Source organism: Neopelma chrysocephalum, unplaced genomic scaffold (genome assembly GCF_003984885.1).
Source record: "Neopelma chrysocephalum unplaced genomic scaffold, ASM398488v2 Primary Assembly neopelma1_149, whole genome shotgun sequence".
NCBI lineage: Eukaryota > Metazoa > Chordata > Aves > Passeriformes > Pipridae > Neopelma > Neopelma chrysocephalum.
This window is the reverse complement of record NW_020897811.1, coordinates 830538-855586: the sequence shown is the minus strand read 5'-3', so window position 1 is coordinate 855586 and position 25049 is coordinate 830538. Positions and strand designations below refer to the sequence as shown.

Sequence of the window (25049 nt, the reverse complement as noted above, 5' to 3'; positions counted from 1 at the left end):
ATACCAGACAGTTCAAAACTTTTTTTAAAACCTAAATCTCTGGAACTGGACAAAGTAATGAACAATTTTTATGACACTGATGTTAAAACCTTGGCTTGTTTTGTGTGGTGGATAATGCTTTCAATTTAGGCTCTCCCTTATGCATTCAATTGGGATTTAATACCTTCTGAGCCAAATTCTGCCCTCACTTAAGAGCCTCATCATCCCAAGTGCTGACAATGGGGGCTGCAGAGGATGAGTGAGAGCAAGGCTTCATCATTTGTGCTCAGTGAGCGTGGTTAATTCCTCATCAGCACAGTGGGATTAACCCCAATTAATAGAGGTTCATTTTCCTTTTGAATTACTGTTTCAGATGATCTAATGGTATTTATTTAACCCTTATCATAGCAGGAAAGAGCCTTTCATCTGATGTTACTGTTGAGCAGCTGAATTCTCCTTTGCTTTCCTAAATCTCTGCAAGAGGTTTGCCACCCAACAGCTTTGACTTCCTATTTTTTTTTCTGCACTTACTTTCCTTTTTTCACACCCTCCATGGAAATATTTCTGCTTAGAGGAAAGGAACATGCTACCTTCTTCCTTAGGAGCATCTTCTGGACGCACTGATGTTTTCTGTCAAATGGTCTCAACATAATGTACAAATAATGGAGCTGGTCTGTCAATGATTCTCTCTCCTCCCTGTGACACAGCTAAAGAGTCACAACGTGCTGTGTTTTAGAGAGATTCAATCGACCTGCTGCAACCACAGCAGCCTTTTACAGAAGGTCTATCCAGATTCACACAAGGCATGTTCCTGGGCAGGCAAAAAGTGTGAACTGAGAAACTGCCCTTTGTCCAAGAACAGCCCTGGCAGTGTCCAAGGCCAGGTTGGATGGGGCTCTGAGCATCCTGGGCTAGTGGAAGGTACCCCTGCCCATGGCAGGGGAGTTGGAACGAGATGATCTTTGGGCCCCTTCCAACTCAAAGCATTCTATGATTCTGTGATCTACTGGGCATCTGAACCCTGGGACATGCAGAAAGAAAGCTTTGATCGCCAGCCCTTGATTGTGCAACTTGCAGCTCAAAAATGAAAGGTGTGTGAAGGCAGATGTGAAGATGGCCCAGGGCTGCCCCACTCTCTCTTTGCTCCTTGCTGTTGTGTACACAGACACTTCTCAGCCATGATTTAGAGCAGCCTGGTCGTGGTTTCATCCAGTTGTGTGGGTAAGAGCTCCAAAATAGGACCCTGTGATCAAAATGTCCGGAAACATGAGGTCATGACATCAAAAGGCCAGTTCCGTAGTGAAAGTATGGCTTTCAGGTGCCGCTGCCTTCAAAGGTCAGCACTAAAACAAAGGAGAAATCTATATTTGGGAACATTCATGCAAAGCACTACCGTTTGCTGTTCGTCAGAGGTACCAAGGCAATTGGAGATTACAAAAAAAAACCAACGAAAACCCCCCAAAACAAATTTAAAAACCCCCAATCCAACCTAACAAACAAAACCAACCAAACAAAACCCAAAACAACAACAACAACAACAACAACAACAACAACAACAAAAAAGGGAAAAAAATTGTCCAGCTCATGAAGGTAAGAAACTTTTGGAAAAAATACTTCTTTTTTTTTTTTTTTTGCCACAGATGTTAGTTACATAATTAAACTAGGAATGTCATTACTGAGCTCTGCTATAACCTGCACAGGGCTGCATGGACCTACGGTGGTAGCGAATGGCCAACTTTCCCGGGAAAGTTTTTTGTTATCCTTGTATTGCTCGTTTTTTTTACACCACATCTGTGCTTGCTTCGTCATTCTGCCATCTGCTGTAACAAAATACAGACAAAGCATTTCAGAGAACAACCTCTCCACACTTTAAAATGCTCCAAGCCAGAGAACAGCCTTTTATTTCTCACAAGCTGTAGTGCTTATCATCCTATCCTCCTCCTCCTCCTCTTCCTCCTCCCCCTGCCCCACATGCATGATGAATTACACACGCTTACCAAGCGTGGAGAACACAGAATCCCATTGATTTTGCCACAATGTTTCTATTAAAGGAAATGAATGTTTCTGCGCTTTTTGCTTCGCTGAAAGGTCAGAAATAGCAGGTCATTATCATTAAATTTTTAATTTTGAAACTCCCAATCAGGCTCGTTTCCTGTTTGGTATTGTCTGCAGATACACAATGTGCAGCGGGGAGAAGGACTCGGGTTGCTAAAGGATGGAAATAACAGAGTATGAAGAGAGTGGTTTTGAGCACACACTCTGTAAAGTCCAGTCAAAGTTTCTTCCTGGTGCAGCCGCACAAATCTCTTGGTAGCAGTAAACTCGCTGCACAGACTTCATTCCTGAACACATGTTCAAAGGTGATAAAATAAATGCAGATGGTTTCCCAAACCCTCAGTGGAGCATTTTTTGCTGTTACTAAATGGACTGTAAAAAAACTAGGGGGAAAAAAAAACAGAGAAAATACAGTTTGACACAGACAGGCAATTTCAGAATAGCATTTGGTCATCTGGGAGAAAATCTAAATAAAATGTGTGTTTATAATGATCCATTGGCAAAACAAAATTGACAGAGCATCCGAGCTGCTTATTGGAAGTGATTTTTAGAATGCTTAAATTAAACAAACGTTGCGAGCTGAATATTTTACTTATTTACTTAACACATCCAAAAAAATAGTTGGATAGGAATTTTGAATTCATTGTGCCATGACCAAAGTTGACAATAAAACCATCCCCGGCTACACTGAAAGCAGAATTAGACCTTAACAAATTTATTACAGGCTTTGTTTACAAACTTGTTACAAAATTATACAGCATCTTATGCGTACACAGGATTTACAGGGACGCGTTACTGATGTGTGTGATTGCTCCACTCTCTGGTCGAGATCTGCAGGTTTTTCTTCACCTGAGGCCTGATCCAGCTTCCACTGGAGAAGGTGAGATTTTTTTTTCTTTCCATGGACTTTAGTGGAAGCTGGATTAGATCCAGAGGGTAACACTTCCGTTCATTGTTTTCCTGGGGTGGGAAAGAGGCAGCCGACCTAACAACCTTACACGCCACGCTTCTTTCTCATTTCATGTGGAGTATTTACTCTGAGACATTTTTGCTGGCTGCTTGTGTTAGAGTTAAGAGTCAAAGACCAGTTCCTGTTACTGGATCTACAGTGGAAAACGACAATTGGCTTTCTTTGAACCTTTAAAGAATGAACCTCCCTTGATTTTCACTGAGGAGAAATAAAGGTATTAGGATCAACTCTGGTGTTGTTTACATTGCTATAAAGCTACATTTTCTCCCCTGTGTTCAAGAGAATTTCTCTGGATTTACAGCAATGTAAATAAAAGTGGCATCCTCACTGCAGGAGCAATAGGATTTAACCAAACTAAGTTAGGCTTCTTACCTCCTCTTCTCACAGGGAGATAGACCTGTCTGGCATGGTGAAACGATTTCTAAACTTAATGATCCATGACAATATCAGCTCTCAATTACTCCCAGCATCTGCAAATGATCTTTCTTTGGGAATTCAGGGTGCAAAATTAAGCTTTTAACTCGCAAAAAAATCCAGTGGGGCAAGCTCTGAAAAATATACTTTTACCCCCAAGCTAAAAAATGTTAGGTGAAATTTAAGCTTTCCTACTAGTAAAATTAGTAAAAACTCTATGGGGGATTTTTTTTTTAATGTTTGCCAGGGAATGAGAAAACTGGAAATATTCTAGTCAGATCTATCAGATACTGAGTTCCTTGTTATATTACATCCTCTCATTTTAACGATTGCCTTGGTATGGAACCTCTGAAGTTCTTATTGCTGGAAGCAAAGTAAGGATTTAGTACTGCAAGGTGATGATATTTCCTGGGAGGTAAATACCCTGGCCTCATGTTGAGAATTGAGATGCTTCTCAGAAACCTTTCTTATGACCTCCTCTGCAGAAACACCCCCTACACGCTCCAGCCTGGCTTCCAGAGACACGACTATTCCAGTGCTTGGCCTCATGGGCAACCTGTCTGGTTCTCCAGTGGTTTTATGGTGTGAAATGCTCTCTGTAAGGGATTAGGGGAGACCACACAATTTGCTGCCTGTCGCGGCCTGCTGCAGGTTTGAAGTTGGTTTTCCGGGAGTGAAAGCTGCATGAACAAAAGAATCCTGCAACCTCGGGTTTGAGTGCTCTGATCTCATATTCATTTGTGATGCTGAACACGCAGTGAAAGCCAGAGTGGAAAACCCTCAGACACTACAGCTGTAAAGCTGTTTGAGTGGTTGGTGTTTTCCAGCCCTGCCTGGGTATTAGATCGATCTGGACACAGATAACATGCAGTCCAATCTTAATTCTGTTGATAGCCATGGACTCTCCTTTATTTTATGGGAGTGGGATCCCATCCAGGGCATTACACAGCTAACGTGTAATACACCCTCTCTTCAAGTAGTGTCATTATTCCTGTCCCCAGTGGAGCTACATGACAATCCAAAGAAGAGTTTGAGGTATATATTTGCAAGTACATATTTGTCTGTCCTAAGCAACAAATCTCTTTAATTGAGGAACTTCATTATCACTACAGACTCCTTGGATTTTAGTCACCATCCATTTCACGTTCCTACGAAAGGTACCAGGTTTCTCCAGCAGTTCTAAACATTTTTCGCCCTGTGAAAAATGGAGAATGGATTGTTGAGAAGAATGGCTTTGTACGGGTGTGTGGCTTTGATATCCATGCCAGGATATCGTATCTTTCTTTTCTACAATTTCCAAGCCAAGGGCTCTCTTCAGGTTGAGGCACCACCAGCTTTGTGTCTAATTTAAAAGCTCAGCAATGCAAGCAGAAGATAACGATTTGTGTGAGGAGAAGGAGGCTGATCACAACAAACCATCTTTCATGTATTATATTAATGACCCGTTTAGATTGGTCCTTGGCTTCAGTAAGTTTCAGCTACAAATATTTTATATTTTTTTCATGTTTTTTCAATGATGCACTGGCAGCATTAGAAACAGTTGCAAAACAAATGTGCTTCAGAAACATAAATGGAAGTTGCTGGATTATTAGCAGCCATCCTGAAATGCTAACAGAGGAAAAATGGTAATTTCACTGGCAAAACTGGCATAATACACAGAAACTTTATTTTAGGGCTACCTGATGCCTGTAAATTTGACATCATCTGCAGGCTACAACACGTACTTTGGTCCATGTTTGTTTTGGTGGTGAGGAGTCAACACTGCATCCAATTAAATGTGAATGTATAGATCAGGGAATATAAATATGTACACAACTCTTGGCATTGATCTGATTTTTAACAAGTTTACTAAATGACAGTCACTGGTTTGACAATACTGAATGAAAAATACTGATTTTACACAGATTTTACAGGAAGGTTACGGTATGCTGCCGACAAGCAGTGTCACAAACATAGTCTAAAAAAAAACCTGGAGTTGCCCACAGTGGAGGCACACACCCTTTGCTCTTGTTTATTGAGAGAGAAAGCTTATATACTGTAGTTTTGCTGAAGTTTAATAAATAAGGTCAACTTATAATATATATAAAACAATATAAACATTTATATGCTACATGCATATCATATAATTTAAAGTAATAATTTATATAGCAAAGAGATGCAGATTTATGTTCTTCCTATTTTCCTCGACAACGCACACACGCAGGAGGTGTCTATCCTTATCCATCTCCAGCCTACCAGTTTGTTGTTTTCTGAAGTCAGTGCTCTAACATAAGTTTGGGATGTCTTGCATTGGGAATTCCAGTGCTTGTCATCGATGCCACGGCAGCCGTTTTTCACGGGCTTGGCTTCTTTACACCTCGTCTCATAAAAGTACTGCTTAACTGGAGAGTTGCCCGTTTTAATTTCTCCCAGAACAGTTACCTGGTGTCCTCTGATGTCGATGGCAGAGGATTTGTCCGTGACCCACAAACTTTCACTGTCACAAACGGAATATTCCCCTCGGTGGCCCTTGTGCTCCGCGTACCTCTTCCGCCGGGAGGTTCTGTTCACCACGGAATTCCCAATATAATCCTCCATGAGGTACAGCGGCGGCGGCTCCAGCGGCGTGTTGTCACTCAAGAGGACTCGGGGAGAGTTGTAGCGTCTCTGCTGCCTCAAGAGATCTGTATCCACTGAGATAACTGGTTGGAAGTCTGATTTCACATTTTCCTCTCCATCCATGTCTTGCTGAGTGTCTGCTTTCTGCACCGTGTTTTGATAGTTTTCCTTAATATCTACCATCTGCTTGGAAAGCTTGTTTTTTAAAATGTCTGCCTGGATAAGTTTGATAATAAGAGAATTTATCGAATCTTCTGGCAAACTCCTTTGATCCATGTTGGTAGATTGGATGCCACGAAGATAAGCGAGAAATATCACATAAAACAAGATGGACATCACCTTGTTCACCTGTAAGATCTGCAAAGAGACAGAAAGTCAACATAAAAACAATTAAAGGGGGAAGTTTTTTAGAGGCCGTAAACATGAAAATCGGGAGTTTTTATTATAACATCTGCACTTTATAGATACAGATATATATAGATACAGAAACACACGCTATGTGTTTCTTTGAAGATATTATTTGTTACACTTTATAAAGAGTGTAACTCATTTCTGAGGGTTTTTTTCATTCCCTTTCTCTCTATGGTATTATAAGGGAAAATATTCTTGAAGGAAAATCGTGCAGACAAGCAGCAAAATGGAGTTTTTTGTATTTTGAACTTCAGAAAATACTAGCTAGGACCCTGTAGTAAAAGTAGGAAATTCAGAGGAATCCACAGATCTTTTGGTAGCGATTTTTTGCAGAGTTGGAATCTGTTGTTTTGTTTTGTTGGATTTGTTTTGTTTTGTTAAACGAAATTGCTTCATTGCATTTATATAAAATGGAACAAAACTGACAGTAATTAGAAATATTCAAGGGCAGGTGGAGGACACCCCTCTCCCCACCCCCCTCAAAACAGAAGAAATTTTGTTCAAAGATTGAAGATTTTGAAAACTGTGCGTAAAAATGTGTTGCTTCTTTGCCATCCACTGCTATATGTAGACTCCTGTGGTGTCCTTCCAATTCTAGCTTCTGACCATATTCTAGAAGCTCCTTTGTAATTTCTTTTTAAGCCTTTGTGGGGTTTTTGTGTAGTTGAGAACCATGCATGTCCGTCTAAGGAGGTGTTTTTATTTCCTGTGGACACCTGTATGTTTTGTATTAGCACCCATACTCAAATGAAATCAATTTTCAATGTAAAATCCTGATGGAAGCAAACCATTCACTTCAGAGCACACCTCCTTTATAAACTTGTTGCATAAGTAGTGGATTGAAGAAGGAAATATCAAACTGAGAGCACCTTCATCCCATGTAATAAACCTTGGCTGTAGCCCTGATTCAAGTGACTCAGGACAGTCTTGAATATGATTCTCCTGCACTGCAAATGCATTCACCACGTGTCTGAGACCACCAGCACTCTGGGATGAGGGCACAGATCATGGAACAGATGGAGCTGAAAAGATCCTCAGGACATCATCTAGTCCAATCCCACTGCTCAGAGTGGCATCAGCCAGGGGAGCTTGCACAGGGCTGTGCCTAGTCAGGTTTTGAATATCTCCATGGATGGAGACTCCACAAGCCCTCTAGGCAACCTGTTCCAGTGTTTGACCACCCTTACGCTTAAAAAAAACAATTGTCATGTTTCAGTAGTATTTCCTATGTCTCATTTGTTCCCATTGCCTGTTGTACTTTCATGGGACACCTCTAGGAAGAGCTTGGCTCCATCTTTTTTACTGCCTCCCATCAGGTATTTCTGCACTTCAATAAGATCCCCCTGAGCCTTCTCCAGCATGAACAGCCCCAGGTCTCTCAGCCTTTCCTCATATGGCAGTTGCCCTAATCCCTTAATCATGTTCATGGACTAGCTCCTGTATATCCAAGTCTCTCCTGTACATCCATGTCTCTCCTGTACTGGGTGGCCAGAAATGGACACAGCACTGGAGATGTGGCCTCCCCAGTGCTGAGCTGAGGGGAAGGATCTCCTCTCTTGACCTGCTGGCAACACTCTGAGTACTCTGTCTTTTTCACAGGAGAAACTGTGGAAATATCAGACATCTTGAACAGAAAATTTTCCATTAAAAAAAAATAAATAAAATAAATCATCATTTTCTGTGTAAAAGATTGAACCATTTTCTGTATAAGAAGGCAAAGAAAAAAATGAAAAAAAAAATTTACTGCACAACCCTCTATCCACAATAAGTAAAACTCCTTTTTGCAAGATTGAGTCCCCACTTCATAGTTTGGAACTGCAGCAAAATCAGAGCTACCCTCTGTGGATGTGTGAGCTGCCCTTTTATGGACAAGAAATGTGTTTTCTCCATTCTCAGTTTGTCACAGTATGAGTTCACCTAAATCTAGACTGTTGCTTGCAGCAATGTTTTGCTTTGGGAGGAAAAAAAATCTAAGATGTTCAGTTACCATACAATTACTGTCACACCTAAATAAATACTAACTTAATGTAGATGGATCTCAGAGCCCAGACTGTACTGTATGAAAAATTGCAGAGCAATTTGGTCTTCCCTCAGAAAATTATTTGCTTTTAAAAACAGTAAAAATATTATTAAACAGATGTCATTCAGTGGATTTCTTGCAGCACTCAGGAGAGCAAACCCACATGCAGCATGACACACAAATCTATAGGATGGTGAGCAAAGCTCTGACAACGCTCTGCTCAAAGGCTGAAAGCATTATTCATGCCAACATGCAGCTGCATGCAATCACTGCTCTGCTTAGTCTCAAAACTAAGTGGCACTAGCAAAATACACAAGTTGGAGCAGGTGATGAGGTGGGAAAAGTAAGACTGGAGTTCCTGCAGACTCTCTTTAATGTCATACTGCACACAAAAAAGAAGGGCTGGGGACCTCACAGTTGGAACGGTTCAAATAAGCTATTTTTCTTGTCCGTGGAGGAACCCCATTAATGGGAAAAACACCTAGAAGTATTTTGCTGGACTTCATGTGATATGTCTTGTGGATTTGGTGGGAAAGATGCTAACCTACTCTGAAGTTTGACTTGTAGTTTGACTTACAGTTGGCAAATTATCTGCTGCAAAAGTAAAAATATGCCAGAACAAATGTTTGTCCTTTTTCTGGGTGCAAAATTTTGACAGGAAACACAAACGTTTGGTGAGATTACAATTTTCAGGGAGTTTTTCCGAGGCGATTCACCAAGAAGGTTCATCAGTGGTGTTCAGAAATTCCAGGGCTAGAAACAGTCAGTCTGTCTATAAAGTCCAGCACCTCAGAATATAAGACACTGTTCTAGATGGGAGAAATGGACATTACTGGGAAACTGCAGCTGTTTTATGGCCTTGGCTCTAATGTGGTCATAAGACACCTTAAAACTATATTAGTTTGTAGGTCTGGGGAGAATTGTTTTTGATAAATGGCCCTTTGCCCAAAATGGAACATTGTGCCTGTCTGAACTGATGATAATTCGAAATTATTTTTTTTTGGCACGTGTGTTGTTAAATCCATAAAAAGCAGAGGAAAATGTAAAACTTCAAAATGTTTATGTTTTCATATTTTCAAAGCAAAGCATTCTGATGTTTCTGAACATGCTTCAGATGTTACACAATGGAATTCACAAAGCAGAGCAAGTGCTGACTCAGAGTAGCCCAGTGAGTAAGTTATCTATAGAGGAGACTTGGATTAGAGGAAAGATTTCAACACAGGTATCCTGTCTAAGGGAAGACTGACTTAACTTCCAGGTTCCTGGGGCATGGGGTTATATGGATCTCAGGAGAAGTTCTTTCTTTGGCCTTTTGAAGAATGGTATAAAATCTCCCAAGTATTTAGCCCTTCACATGACCTCTTCTATTCTTTCATTAATTTTTTCTTAAATTCAAATGATTCATTTCAGGTAGAAAGACAGATTTTGATCAAGCCAAAGTTTTCCTAGTCAGCTGATATCAGTGAGATATTTTTGTTGTTCTACAAGGTTCTTTTTGAAATTTTCCACATGTAAATTCCTAACAAAAGTTCATTTTAGCTGTCCATGTGGACTGTTGGTAGTCAAGTAAATGTGCTGAACGGCCCTAGAAATGGACAGAATACTTATTTACACTCCTACAAGTAGCACAGACTAGATCAGTATATTTAGGACCTGAGTTTGGGTCCCAAAGCCATTCCACTGGGAAGTCATTCCCACTTGTCCTGTTGCTAAAATTCCTGATGAAGAGCCCCTCTCTGGCTTCCTTGTAGGTCCCTTTAGACACAGGAAGGCTGCTACGAGGTCTCCATGCACCAATCTTCTCTTCTCCTTGCTGAACAACCCCAATATTCCAGAAAACTCTTTTTCCTGAGCTGCTGAGAAGCTACAGACCAGTTCTGCTGTCGTGCTCTGCTGTTCTCTGTGCCCTTCAAGATGTTGGGTCACACCTTTGATGCTTTGAGCTCTGGCTAGAAGTAATTAAAAAGAGGGTGAGGAGCACATGGCTCTCATATCAGCCCTTGAGTGCGCTTGGAAAACCTTCTGCTATGTGCAGTTTGGAAAAGCACTGGACATCAAGGTAGGAGGATTCTTAGAGTTTGTCCCTTTGCAGAGCTCTTCTTTCAGAAATAATGCACTGGCTTTCAAAAGTGATTACAGACTTGGCAACAGAAACAAAGAAGATCCTGAAGGGAACAAGGAGTATAACTAAGTGACATTAAGCATTATGAATGGTCCAGAGGATTTGTGGGAGGATATATCACAGCATGGCTGGAAAACCAGTATATCCTGGTAGTAGACTGCTAATTTGCACTAAGCAAGTTTGACTCAGACATTGCTGATGTTGTGGCACAGCAGGTAAAAGCAAACAGCACAGAAAAGGCAAGTTCATGCATTGCAAAGCTGTTTGATCTTCTAGCTTTGGCTTAGTTTTACTTTATTTTAATGGTTTATATTCCTATCTATCACTGAAGTGTCAGCGGGGTAATAATGTTGTCTGGTGGTCCAAGGAAGGTCTAAATTTAGGAGAAGTAAATAAAGTTACCTCTTCCCTCCATCAATAAATTAAATTCTCAATAACCTCTGGCAAATCACTTTCTGCTCTTTTCAGACTCGACACTTTATGTAGCAGAGGAAAGCTTGGCTTCATTTTGATTGTGGTGAAAAAAAAAATGGATTGCTTTATTTTGATCAGTCTCTGAACAGTCTACACAGCTGAGGAGCAAAGCATAATCTAAAATATTCTGTGAAAAGAATGAAATCATAATACTGTGAGAGCTCCCTAAGTATTTACTTGTAAGTCATTGCTAAGAGGAACTGGAATAGAAGGAAAAGTGACAGGTGAATTTTACATTCAGCATTGGAATCACAGAATCACAGCATATGCTGAGTTGGAAGGGACCCACAAGAATCACTGAGTCCAACTCAACTCAACTCTGCATGGGACCATCCCCAGGACCATCATCCAAACACTTCTTGAGCTCTGGCAGCCTTGGTGCTGTGTCCACTGCCCTGGGGAGCCTGTTCAGTGCCCAACCACCCTCTGGGGGAAGAACCTTTTTCTAATATTCAACCTGAACCTCCCCTGACACAGCTCCAGGCCATTGCATGTGTCCTGTCCCTGGTCCCCACAGAGCAGAGCTCAGTGCCTGCCCCTCCTCTTCCCCTCCCGAGGAAGTTGTAGCTGCAGTGAGGTCTCCTCTCAGTCTCTTCTTCTCCAGCTGAACACACCAAGTGCCCTCAGTGTCCTCACACGACTTTCCCTCAGAGCCCTTCATCATCTTCACAGCCTCTTTTGGACACTCTCTAATGGCTTCATATCTTTCTGATATTGCAGTGCCCAAAACTGCCCCAATATTGCGGGTGAGGCCACTCCAGGTCAGAGCAGAGCAGGACAATCCCCTCCCTGGCCCGGCTGGTGATGCTGTGCCTGATGCCCCCCAGGACAGGGTTGGCCCTCCTGGCTGCCAGGGCACTGCTGACTCATGTCCAACTGGCCACTGATGAGGACCCCCAGGGCCCTTTCCCAGCACTGCTCTCCAACATCACATTCCCCAATCTGTCTGTACATCCGGGGTTGTCCCATCCCAGGTGCAGAATCCATCACTTCCCCTTGTTGAACTTCAAATGGTTGGTGATTGCCCAGCACTCTGATTTATCAGGGTCTCTCCGCAGGGTCTCCCTGCTTTTGAGGGACACAACAGCTCCTCCCAGTTTTGTATCATCTGCAAACTTGCTCAGTGTCCCTTCCAGTCCAGGGTCTAAGTCATTTATGAGGATGTTGAAGAGCACTGGGCCTACGATGGAGCTCTGTGGAACCCCATTAGTGAAGATCCCTCATCTGATGCCACCCCAGTCACTGTCACCCTCTGTACAGGACTCATGAGCCTATTGCTCACCCACCACATGATGAGTTTATCCAGCTGTGGAATGGACATTTTGTCCAGAAGGATCCTGGGAGAGACAGTATCCAAAGCTTTACTGAAATCCAGAAAGATCACATCAGCTGGCTTCCCCTGATCAACCAGGTGGGTCACCTTGTCCTAAAAGAAAATCAGGTTTGATCAGCAGAACTTTCCCCTCGTGAAGCCGTGCTGGCTGTGACCAATGACTGAGTTATCTTCCAGGTGTTTTTCAGTACTTCCCAGAGTAATCCTCTCCATAACTTTACCAGGCACTTAACTGAGATTGACAGGCCTGTAGTTTCCGAGGTCCTGCTTCTTTGCCCTTCAGGGCGATGTTTGCCAGCTTCCAGTCAGCTGGGACCTCTTTGGATTCCCAAGACTAATCAAAAATCATCGAAAGAGGTTTTGCAATGACATCAGCAGCTCTTTCAGGATTCTTGGATAAATCCCATCAGGCCCCATAGATTTGCTGCTCAGCTGGAGCAGCAGATCCCACACAATTTCAGGATTGACTGGGAGTTGATCATTCTCGCAGTCAAGGGCACTGAGACCCCCTTGGTCTGTCATCCATGTTGAAGACTGAAGCAAAGAAAGTATTAAACACTTCTGCCTTGTCTGTCCCTGTTTGTAAGGTGACCATCCCATCCTGTAACAGGCCAAGGATATTTCTATGCTGCCTATTGCCATTAAATATTTGAGAAAACTCTTTTTATTGTCCCCCACGTTTCTGGCAGCTTCAACTCCAGTCGAGCTTTGGGCACACAAATTTTCTCCCTACGGCAGCAAGCAGCATCTCTGAATTCTTCCTGTGTCACTTGACCTTGCTTCCACTGGGCATACATCTTCCTTTTTTTGCCTTGTTTCCAAGAGAAGATCCCTGTTCAGCCAAGCCAGCCTTCTGCCTCACCTGCTTGACTTTCAACATTTGGGAATTGCCTGCTCCTGTGCCCTTAGGAGGTGATGTTTGAAAAGTGGCCAGCGCTGATGGACTCCAGCACCTGCAAAAGCATTTTCCCGGGGGACCTTACTTACCAATCCCCTGAGCAGCCTGAAGTCTACTACCCCACACGATTTGTGTAAGTCAGCTTGAAGCATTTGCTACTTTCTAAAAAATTTAGGAGCAGCTTCTGTTCTTCAGACCAAGCAACTAATGATCATTTGTGGTGACTGACAGCTTTTTCAGGCTTTTACCAAGTGTGATTAATTTAATTACACGACTGTAATTAAACTCATTGCTTGCTAAGCACTGCTTTCCCAAACCCTCAAGTAGTGGAAAGCCCAATTGATTCTCTCTTCCTAATAACTATGTTGAGAAGAAATGCAGCCCTCCTGCTTTGTGCTTAGAGGAAAACGCAAAAGGTACAGAACAAGAAAATGTTCTCAATGTTCAAAAAGATGGGAATATGAAATGATTGCATATGAAAGTTTGCACTGTATTTCAGAGTAGTAACTGACTATTTGCACAACATGTGCCTGTAGAAGGATTTATTGAGGTAGATTGCTGCAGAGTGCTGAATGTCCCTACAGACACTATGACCCTCCTGAACATTTCCACTTCTCAGGATACAGAAATTTCAACACATACGGATTGAAGCTGAAGCTTCCACAAAAGCCAGACCCTCTAAGAAGCCAAAGAATTCAGAAACAAAATCTAGTGGGACTGAGTTATGGCAGCCCTGAGTGTTAACCCTCCCATCCTGGGTGCCAACCCAACTGTAGTTAGAGAGAAGGAATTTGAAACTAATTCATTCTTCTTGCAGATGGGCAGGGGAGAGTGGCTGCACACTCCAACTGGGGGAGACCACCAAAGTTTCTTCATTTCTGCAGCAGGTCAATTGCCTTTAATCGTGCTTTACTCAAGGCCATTTTCAAAAAAGACACTAAGCCCAAACAGCCTCCAGTGACTGGTATATACCTAATCACTCATGGAAATGGAGTTCAGCCTACTGAGTTACTGACATTTCCTTTTCCTCTTTAAATGACTGGCAGAGCAAAACACCGCAGGACAGCTGTTCACTCCAGCACGAAAAACTCATCTGCACTTTGAACCAATCCACAATGCTATCTATGATTACCATTGTGATAATTGTGTCCATGACCCTACTTGTCATTGAGAAAAGCTTTCCCAACTGGTGACATCTTCCTGAGGGACACTTTTGTGATAATACATCTGCTGCCAGGAGCAATCTGTTCTTGGAGCAGGTAAATGAGCTGTGTAGAGTCACAGCAACATCTATTAATTCACACAGGTGATTGCAACGGCATATGTGCCTACCTTTGATCTTTCCACCACAAATATATCTATATCTTTTCGGGGATGAAGATGTGGTTGCCTTACACATACCTGCCCTTTTCCAAGAGAAAGGTCAGGAGCAGTTCCTCAGTGCTTACCTCACCGTTTGGAACAGCAGCTGCTTCTCACACCTTGTGCACAGTTAATTCTGTTAGGTTTTGGCCCTGCACCTCCCTCCCCCACCACCGACATCGGGTGGTGTTCAGGGCACTTAAGACCTCCCTGGAGGCATTTGACACTCCCCAGCATCCTCCCCCCATCCCACCGAGGGGCTCAGCCATGAATAATGTCTGGTATAATGTCAGCCATATAAGCTCCATCCCCAGCTGTATAATAAGCTACAGAAGTTCCTCAGTCACAATGAGGTTCTTCTCTGGTTTAATTCCTTTCCTCACTGACATTTATGTGATGTGTTTACATATTTACACCTATCTGTCTCTGCCCCGACTGCCGTGATATGATTTTGCATTAACCAGTCTACTGATTACTCTGTGTATTGTGAAGGTCAGAAGAAGAAGTTTGAAGGCTGGGATCCCAGATTCTCTGATTTGTTGGAAGAGTTTGGTCAAGTCTAAATCTCTTTTCATTACTTTCTATATCTGCAAAGTAAGAAATCCTGTGCAATGACGTTGGGGTTTTATCACCCTAGATATATATCCTGGCATCCTTTGGTTTTTCACTCCAAGAACTGCCTGTTGTTCCCCTACTGAGACAGCAAAAGTAAGGATTTCTTCTCTCCACACAAGGCACAATAGCAGTGCAGTAGGATACCCTGTGTGCTGCACGTCTGTTTTGAGAGTAACAAGACATCTTAACAAATATATTTCCATAAACGTACACAGTGTAAATCATCCTCTGGGTACTTTTACCATTCTAGGGGGTGAAAAGCTGGAGAGCAGCCATGGGGAGAAGGGCTTGGGGGTGCTGGTGGGTGAGAGGCTGGACCTGCCCTGGCCTTGTTTGCTGGCACTCAGAAAGCCCCCGTGCCCTGGGCTGCACCCAAAGCAGCGTGGGCAGCAGGGGAGGGGGGGATTCTGCCTTTCTGCCCCTCTGCTCTGGGGAGACCCCCCTGCAGTGCTGCCTCCAGCTCTGGGGACCCAGCACAGCAAGGACATGGAGGTGTTGGAGCAAGTCCAGAGGACACTGTGAAGTTGGTAAGGAGACTGGAGCAGCTCTGCTGTGAGGAAAGGCTGAGAGAGTTGGGATTGTTCAGCCTGGAGAAGAGAAGGCTTTGGGGGGACCTAATTGTGGCCTTCCAGGAACTGAAGGGAGCCTAGAACGAAGATGGGAAGAGACTATTTCCAAGGGCCTGGAGTGACAGGACAAGGGGGAATGGCTTCAAACTGACAGACATTAGTGTTAGATCGGATATTAGAAAGAAATTCTTCCCTGTGAGGGTGGTGAGGCCCTGGTACAGGTTGCCCAGAGAAGCTGTGGCTGCCCCATCCCTGGGAGTGTCCAAGGCCAGGTTGGATGGGGCTCTGAGCAACCTGGGATAGTGGAAGGTGTCCTTGCCCATGGCAGGGGGTTGAACGAGATGGTCTTTAAGGTCCCTTCCAACCTAAACAATTCTATGAGTCTCACATCACTGATATTTCAACAGTCCATAAACATTTATCTTGATTAATACTGACAAAATAGGAGGGATGTTATTGCTCCCATTTTAAAAGGGCATAAACTGGAACACACAGAAGTCACATGATATTTGTAAGGTCCTACAGGTTGGGGTTTTCATGTTGCATTGACTGGTCAGGGAAGTCCACCTGTAATGCTGTATGGAAGTTTGGTTGATCAATGACAAGAGTGAAATGCAAGGAAATGAAAAACAAAGCCATCTTCTTAGTCATGCCAAAGAAATAAAGCTGTGGTTGAGCAAACAATTTCCACAAAAGTTGAAGTATTTCTGCATATTATTCACTGTGTAGCTCTGAAAACTGCCCAAAGTAAATCATGGTAGCAGATAATTTAAGCTGATATACTGTGTGTTAGTTAATCTTTTCATTACTCTTTGTTAATAGCATCAGGGCCAAGCAGCAAACAAATTAAATTTGCAGCTGAATTTGGAGGGGATGCAAACAGCAGTAAGCAAAGAGAAATACAATCTCTGCTGGGGAGATGGAGATATAAAATATTGGCAGAAAATTGCAAAATGAAAGTCGAAGTAGAAATTAAAAGCTAGCGTGCTGTGGGAATGCTGGTATTGAACAGTGATATACAGAGGGGAAAAGAAACTTAGAAAGGAGCAATACCTGATTAGACCCAGGAACGAACTAAAACTTTGGAAAGGCACAGTATTTAATAAAGGCAAATACTGAGGCATTTCTTTGCAGAGCTAAAAGGGAATTGTCGCTTTTTGTAGCACAGGAGTGAAACTGGGAAAGCTGCTTGAAAGATGGAAGGTATTGTCATACAAAAAGAAAATCAGGAAAGAACAGCAAAAATGACTGAAAAGGTTGGAAAACTGACCTCTGAGGAAATTGCTGTGAAGGTGCAAGGCTCTGCTATGAGCTGACAGAAAGGCCATGAGAAAAAACCCAGAGTAAAGATCTGGAAAGCATGAGCATTGGTGAAAGAGAACATTCACTTTGGGGTGGGGCAAAAGAGTGCAATCAGGAAAACTGGGATTAAGCTAAGGAAAGGGAAGTTAGGCTGATCATCAAAAGCAGTTTTCCAGCTCTGCAAGATGTTTGTAACAAACCCAAAGCCACACCAAAGAGGCCTGGTTTCATGTTTCGTCGCAGCCCTGAAACTCCATCTAAGTCTTTTTTTGAAACAGTTTGAAGATCCATTAACCTTTCAAGTCAACCTGGACCTACTTTGGCTCAACCAGAGCAGATTAATTGTTTTGTATTAAAATCAGGCCATTGAGGGCTTAAGTTTTCCATAATTAAAGTTGAGAGCAGTCTCCCAGATGAAACTCACTTCTTTCACCTCCCACAATTCTGAGGGGTTCAAGCCTGGCCTTATAACAGAGTGTCCTCACTGTTTTGTTTGTAAATGCCAGAGGTGGGTTTTGCCTGTTTAGGTAGCAGGAGGAGAAAGGGAAATATCTCTCAGATGATTAGAATTTTGTCCCTCTCCTTAGGCTGTGAAAGGCCAGCCTCCTGGAGACCATGTGATGTAGGATGGTCTGGAATGTTTTTGCATTTATATTCCCACCGGCCAATTCATTTTGTTGGAAAAAAAAATTACAGAAAAAAATAAAAGAGAGAGTTTTAAACTGCTATTTGTTAGTTTTTCTGATATTAGGAATCTCAAAGGGACAACTTAAAACTTTCAATTTCAATATATCATTGTTTTGCAAGATTTTGCATGGAGAGCAAAAGCTTTCTACTTTGTTTTGGTTCAGAAGCTGAAAACTTCCTCTTCCATCTTTTTTAATACCTTCTATTTCTGTTTTCATTTATGAAGTAAAGAAAACAGTGAAATCAAGAAAGCGAAGAGAAAAAAGCAAGGAGTCCAACTTCAAAAATGTTACTCTCATTGTGAAAAATCTTGCATACCTAATCCCAGTTTATGGGTACAGACAGGACTCCAACCCATGAGGAAACAGAAATACTGTAATAGAGGATGCTAGTTAAAAATGAAATAAGCTTTTGTTCAGTTAGAATTAAAATAAATCCTGAAGTTAACCTGAGACCAAAAAAAAAAAAAAAAGATTCATTTGGTTTTCTGACAGCTCTGCTGTGACCCTTGAATACAAATGTTGGCATTGAGAGTGTGGAATCACAGAACCATTAAGGTTGGAAAAGATCACCAAGATCATCGAGTCCAGCCCTGACTGATCACCACCTTGTCAACTAAACCAGATCACTGAGTGCCTCATCCAGTTGCTTCTTGAACACCTCCAGAGATGGGGACTCCACCACCTCCCTGGGCAGCCCCTTCCAATGCCTGACAATCCTCTCAGTGAAGAAATTCTTCCTGATGTCCAACCTGAACCTCCTCTGGCACAATTTGAGGCCATTTCCTCTTGCCCTGTCCCTTGTTCCCTGGGAGCAGAGCCTGATCCCCACCTGGCTACAACCTCCTGTTAGGGAGTTGTAGAGAGCAATAAGGTCTCCCCTGAGTCTCCTTTCCTCCAGGTTGAGCCCCCCAGCTCCCTCAGCTAATCCTCATAGGACTTGTGCTCCAGCCCCGTCCTCAGCTCTGCTCCCTTCTCTGGACACGCTCCAGCCCCTCAATGTCCTTCTTGCAGTGAAGGACATTGGATTTGAGGTGTGGCCTCACCACTACCCAGGACACAGGGGGATGGAGTGAGGGCAGCACCACCTCTTACAAGGCCCAGTCAGATTTTTACATTTGCTTAGAAGGAACAGCTTTGCTCCTCAAGAGTTTGCCCCAGTCACTGACTCTGTGTGAGCCTTGCTGTGCCTCCTCATGCCATGTGTGCTCCGTGGGACTGGGATTGAGACAAGCTGTGACACAAGAGGCTTGGTGGGGAAGATACGCTTCATTTCATCCAAAACTGCACCTGTGTTTGCTTTTCAAAAGCCCATGACTCCGGGTTTCTCTGAAGCCACACAGAAATACATCCGTGGCCACTTCATGAATCAAAGTCTGCTTTCTGAATGGTCTCTCCCTGTTCCTCAAAGGTTCACGAACCTCCAAATAAAAAAATTCTTGTTAGGTTTGCAGGTGCAAAGTATCTGATGCAGCGTTCTCTAGCAGAGGACTCTAGGCCTGATCCATATACGTTAAAACCCCCAACAGGAACTCACTGAATTCAGCACAAATTGGACAAAGCTTTTTGCACAGTGAGGGCTGTGGGGGAATGACAATGTGAACACAAACAGTTGATCCTTATTTTATCATACATGCAGCATGCAACTGAATTGTTTGCATCAGGGCCACATGAGAAATTAGAATTTCTTTGTATAATTAGTATCTTTTCTGTGCCCTTTGCACAGGTGCAGTAGCTTGCTCACAACCAACTTAAAATTAGGTTTTTAAAGTTATTCTCAGAGAAATGGGAGTCCTGTATTTCTGATAAAATACAGGCAAGTGCTTTGGGGGGAAAAGGGGAAAAGTTTGCTTCCTTGCAAAAGATGTAAGACTTCAAAAAGAGCTTGTATAAGTAAAAGTTTTTCTATTCTGACCAGCTAAGTAAGCTGGCTAAGAGGAGAGATCACCTCTACCAAAAACCCTTCTCACTTTTATACTGTGAAATCATGAAGGCCCTCCCAGAACTGCTCCCAGCTGCACAGGGAGACCCCCAAATCCTTCTTATGGAGAAGAGCTCACGAATACAATGTGTGCCCATGAAAGGCTTGTGTTTTTTCCCATTGTGTCTGAATCTTTCAAAAAGCCATTGCTCATTTAGAGAAAAAAGTCATTCTTCTAATTGGCATAACTTTATAGCAAATTGTTTACATGTAGACCTGTCCTGAGGGTAAAGACTGTTCTGGTAAATCGGGCTACTCTGCATTTTTTTTGCTTGTAAAAATCTGCCTGAAGTGCAACTTTGCTTGTGAGTCCCCTAGTTCATCAATGTGCATATGGATAAAATTTCCAGTATGCAGTTCTCCTCGAGACATGGAAGTTTTCCAATTTTAACTCTCAGTTAACACTTTGCTGTGAGTTTGACTATATTTAGGGGTTAATGCTCAAGGGGTGGGGAGATTATTCTGGTCCCAGGCTAGCAGTGTATGATTTTTAAATTTGTGTGTTGCCCTCATGCAATGTAGATTGCTCACACATTCAGCTCATGGTTGAATGCTTTGCTAAATTGCATCCAAAATCTGCTAATTTGCAGACAAATTAGGGTCTCTAGAAGCATTTCTGAAGTCAAAGAATGATCTCTGTGTTCTCCTGTTGTGCTAATGCAAGCTCTGCCCCTCTGCCAGGTCCAAAGCTCATCTGAAAACTGCCTTGGGTTTTGCTTTATCCTTATCTTTTAATCTAGATGCCATTTTGCTGTTGATACACAATGCCTTCCCCCTCCCCCTTACCAAAAAATCTTTGAAAGGGGAATTTTAGAACTGGGAATACTTTAACACATGCTTTCTCTCACCAAGCATACGATCTCCAGATATTTCATAGAAAAGCAAGGTTTTAACTGGGCATGTGAGGGAGGCAAATGAGGTGCACAGCAGCTGGCCTTGCCTCTCCTCATACAGTCAATAATTAGTATGTCTTTTTAGAAAATTTCTTCTTCCTGAAGAAATTCTGGTTATGAAAAAAATTATAGAAGGTCAGGATTAAACTAACTCTCAGGGTATGGGAACAAGGAATGGAAACTAATTTTTTTAACAGACTTCTGTTCACCTCTTGTTGTATGCACACTTAGTTGGTGTCATGAAAGAATCCTACTGACGTCTAACCACCACAAAATTCACAGAATCACAGACTCATAGAATGGTTTGGGTAAGAAGGGGCCTTAAAGATCATCTAGTTCAACCCCCTTGCTAACAGAGGGTAAGAAGAGGCTGCTGGCAGCCTTGCTGCAGGCACAGCAGCTTTTCTTCATAACTAAGAGTGGCTTTGGTGACCAAGTGCTTTTGCTGCTGTTTTACGGTTTAGAAACTAAAGCCCAGGCATGTTGTGTGACTTTTCCTAGATTATGGGAGGCCAAGGTCATGTGGGAAGACAATTGGAGAGTGGGCATTCAGACTTTCCTCTCTTGAGGTGTAGGCTGTGGTTAGTTCTACACCCTGGACTAACCTCTTCCTTCAGGTTTTTCCCCAAGCTCTGCTGGCCTCAACCAAAGTCCACTGAGTCAGCTGGCCAAAGCCAAAAGTAATTCCATGCAATATTTCTTCCTATTGAAGTGGTAAGGAAAGGAAGCAGTCCTTACTCTAGCAAAGTCAAAAGTGACTGGGAAGCAAGCAAAGGGAGGAAAAAGGATGTGGAAAACATTGCCAAAGGTGTCCATGGCTGGCTCATGCAGAAGATCTCAGGTGCCTTGAGGAATTAAGAATAACTTGGAATGAGCTTTAAAAAAGGATCAGGCCAATGTAAATCAGCTGTAACAGTTCAGTAGTTTTCCCCAGGAACCAACAAAACAATCAAGGGAGGGATTTTTAATTCTGCACTTAGGAAAAGCCTGGTCCTAGACTTCAATTTGCACAGTAGAAATCCCTGATTAAAAAGGAGCCAAAGACTGTTGTGCTTCAGGAAGTAGGAGAATTAGGGATGCTTACTTTGGACGATGGTGTAACTTTACAGTGCAGCCTATACGAGGGGAGATGCACAGCTGCATCTCCCCAGGAGCAGAGCACAGAATATATTGTGAGTCAGTCACAGTTCCTCCCTATCTTCCCTCCACCACCACATGCACTCCCTTTGCTCTGCTACAAAAGTCAATTACTTCATCCTTATTTTTTTTTTTTATTTCTTTTTTTTAATTTTTTTTTTTTCATGGAGCAGTTTTCTCTCCCATGCTCCCAGCCAGCTCCTTTGGCTAGCAAGGAAGCGGAGTGGGGTGAAGCCTGGGCTCTCTGCACTTCTGTCATCTCAGCATCCCCTCTCCACCCACTTCCTCTCAGCAGGGAGTATTGGGTGAGCAGTCCCTGCTCCTCTTGCTGCAGGCAGAGCTGTATTAACTTTAACAGTCCTGGGAGCAAAGCTGGGGGAGAGGGAGGGACACTCCTTCCTCATTCCCTCCCTTCCTCTCTCTTATATTCCTGTCTGAGTGCCAGCACTGGCAACCTGTGGTGACTTTAACCCAGCAAGTGCATTCAGTATAGATTCCCAAGTAAAGACCCATGTTAAAATGAGACAGGATGTTACCAGTGCTGGAAAACGAGGGAACATGTTCCCTGAAACCTGTGAAAGACCAGCCTCTTCCTAACCTGCTCTCGGTCTGTTGCTAGAAAATATGGAAGGGAGCCCATTGCACAAACAAAACAAAGCAATCACATCCTTAGGAACTTTGGGGAGGCAAACATATGGGGAAACTCTTTACTCAAGGTGAGAGGTCAGTCAACATCTTGGGATAACTGCATGTAAAGGGGATAGAAAGTTCTCAGGCCTTTCTGACAGTGGGAACACAAAGAGCTTTGCTGAGCTATATGCAGGAGTAAAGGGCTTTTTCAAGGGTAGGCAACTTTTCCTGTGGCTGGCTCTGGTGGGAAGCTTACACATATTCAGGAAATATCTCCTGTGCCCTCCCAGGAAAAAACAAAACCCCTCACATACGCCTCTTTTCTGACCTGTGCTCCCATCATCTCAACCTAAACCAGCATCTCTGGGTTGGAAACACTTCAATCCTTAGAAGCTTCTTCCTTGACCATGCCATGAAGACATCTTTCTTGTCAGCACACATAAGGGGGGTACAGTTTGTGAATTCAAACTTTCAGTATAGCTTTGATTAGGATACAGGTGAATGGATAGCAGAATAGAACCTGGCAGGTCAAGCCTGGAGGATTCAGACCATTTGGACTGTGGAACTCAAGTGCATGTGCAGAAATCATATTTACAGGCAAAATACTTTGCTAGAGTTATCTAGAAAAGATAAGACACATATTTTTGGACTGCTAGAAATTAAGGAAAATTACTAGGAACATTTATTCCCGTTTTAAACTATTAAATGATATTATGCTTGGAGACAGTTGTGTATATGCAACTCTTAAAAATCAAAGCTCGAGGCCAAATTCTGCTCTTGGTCACGCAGAAAGCAGGCGACTGTGGACTGAGTTGCATGTAACTGAGGTCATAATCTGGCATAGAGTCTGAGCTGGCTCGATTTTCTACTAAGCTAAAATCAGTCCTGGTAAGTTGTTCTGAGGAAATCCAATAGGGAATGGGTCCGGTGTTAATGCTCACCATCAACATGATTCCAAATAAACCGGAGGAATTTAAGAAACAATGGTGTGTCTTCTGATTAAAAGTTGTTCGTACAGACTTAAAAAATAACTCCGTAGACTTGAGTGGTGCTACTTCAGATTTACCTGGAGAAAATGTGACTTTGTGTTTGGAAGACCTTCCATGGCAGATCTCGAACAAAAGCACTTAGAAAACATATAGAAAATTCTGAACATGGTAGTAAACCCAATTTATCTTCTTTTTCTCTTTTCTATGCTCTATCAACAAGTTAAAACTAAGATCAGCATTTCTCCAAATTCTTTCCTTCTCCTTAAATTTGGGGAAAATGCTCAGCCTCCACTGTAAAGCTTGAAGTGGTCTGTTTTGCTGGTTCACATGGTCTACAGCTATGTGAAAGGAAAAAAAAATAGCATTACTGCAAGAAAGGGGACTGGTTTGTCTGCATTCTAATGAAAGAAATGCCTTAAAATGCAAGTATCACTGCACAAAAACATATAGTAATTTTCCTGCATTCTTCCTAACTTGGCAGTGAAAAATAGAGTTTTATGCACAGGATAAAGACAATATATGATCTATCAATTGTCCTTTATTTGTTTCTAACTGAAGAGAAATTTTAATACTAAAATAAGATATTTGGTTAGAGATTTGAAATAAAAGTTCTGGATTAACAGAAGGACAGGAAGGACATTGACCTTTGGGAGGAGTCCAGAGGAGTCCATCAAGATGATCAGAGGGATGGAGCACCTCTACTGCGAGGAAAGGCTGAGAGAATTGGGATTGTTTAGCCTGGAGAAGAGAAGGCTTCAAAGTGACCTTATTGCCTCATGACTTGTTCTGGTGATTGCCTTCTGGTGTCTAATTCAAGACAGACTAAACCATGAGAACATTTCCAGGACGTGAATTTTTTCCAGACAGGTAAAAAAAAGGTAAAATGCCCGTTTTGTATGGGAGAAGTCTTATAGAACTCCTAGTGAAAACAAAAGAGAATATAAAGAATGAAGATTTTAAAACATTACATGTTGAACATAAAAAAAAATAGCCTTTAAAATGTTATTTGCTCCTGTCCTTTGTGTTCTGGGAAGGCAAAATTGCAGCCAAATGAAAACAGAACAAACTAAACCCTACAAACAGCATAGAAAGGTGGAAAGAAAAATGAATAATGTTTATCATTATTTCCCTTCAGAACACAGATAATGGCTGACTCCCCCAAATAAATACATAAATAAATAAGAATTGTATTCCTTTTGAAGCTTCCATGGTTAGAAATTTCCTTATGGAGTTCCCTGTCATTTTCTTTCTTGAAAACATTCACGCTCCTTGCTTTAGTTACCCTTTAGGGTAACATGTTCCATATGTCACATAGCCTTTGTATGAAACAGTTTAGACACAATTCTCCTTTCCTCCCCCTGACCCAATTTTAAGGTCTTACTGCTATGGGGGACTAATCTGGACCAGTTTGATCAGACCCTCCTATGTTGTAAATGTCATTTAACTCACCACAACTTTTTTTTTCCCCCTTTCCATAACAATAAGCCCAACCAAGTTGTTCTTTGGTAAGTGTTGCTATTATAAACTCCCTTAAACTCTACCTCTAATTGAACAGTGCTCCCTGACTCAGTTTGTTATTATACTACTTGCTTTCATTCAAGTGAACTTTTA

The 25049-nt window shown here is 42.4% G+C and overlaps 1 protein-coding gene and 1 long non-coding RNA gene across 2 annotated transcripts in view; one reads left to right on the top strand and one right to left on the bottom strand.

Moving 5' to 3' along the window:
- The window catches only part of LOC113976196, a 40307-nt gene that overhangs the window by 9656 nt on the left and 5602 nt on the right, over positions 1-25049 (top strand). The gene's annotated exons all lie outside the window — the stretch shown is intronic.
- Positions 4781-25049, bottom strand: part of NTF3 (neurotrophin 3) — a 55532-nt gene continuing 35263 nt past the window's right edge. Inside the window, exon 2 of the mRNA XM_027701151.1 lies at positions 4781-6373. Within this exon, the coding sequence (XP_027556952.1) occupies positions 5582-6373 (792 nt within the window). The 3' untranslated portion in view covers positions 4781-5581. The remainder of the gene's footprint in view (positions 6374-25049) is intronic.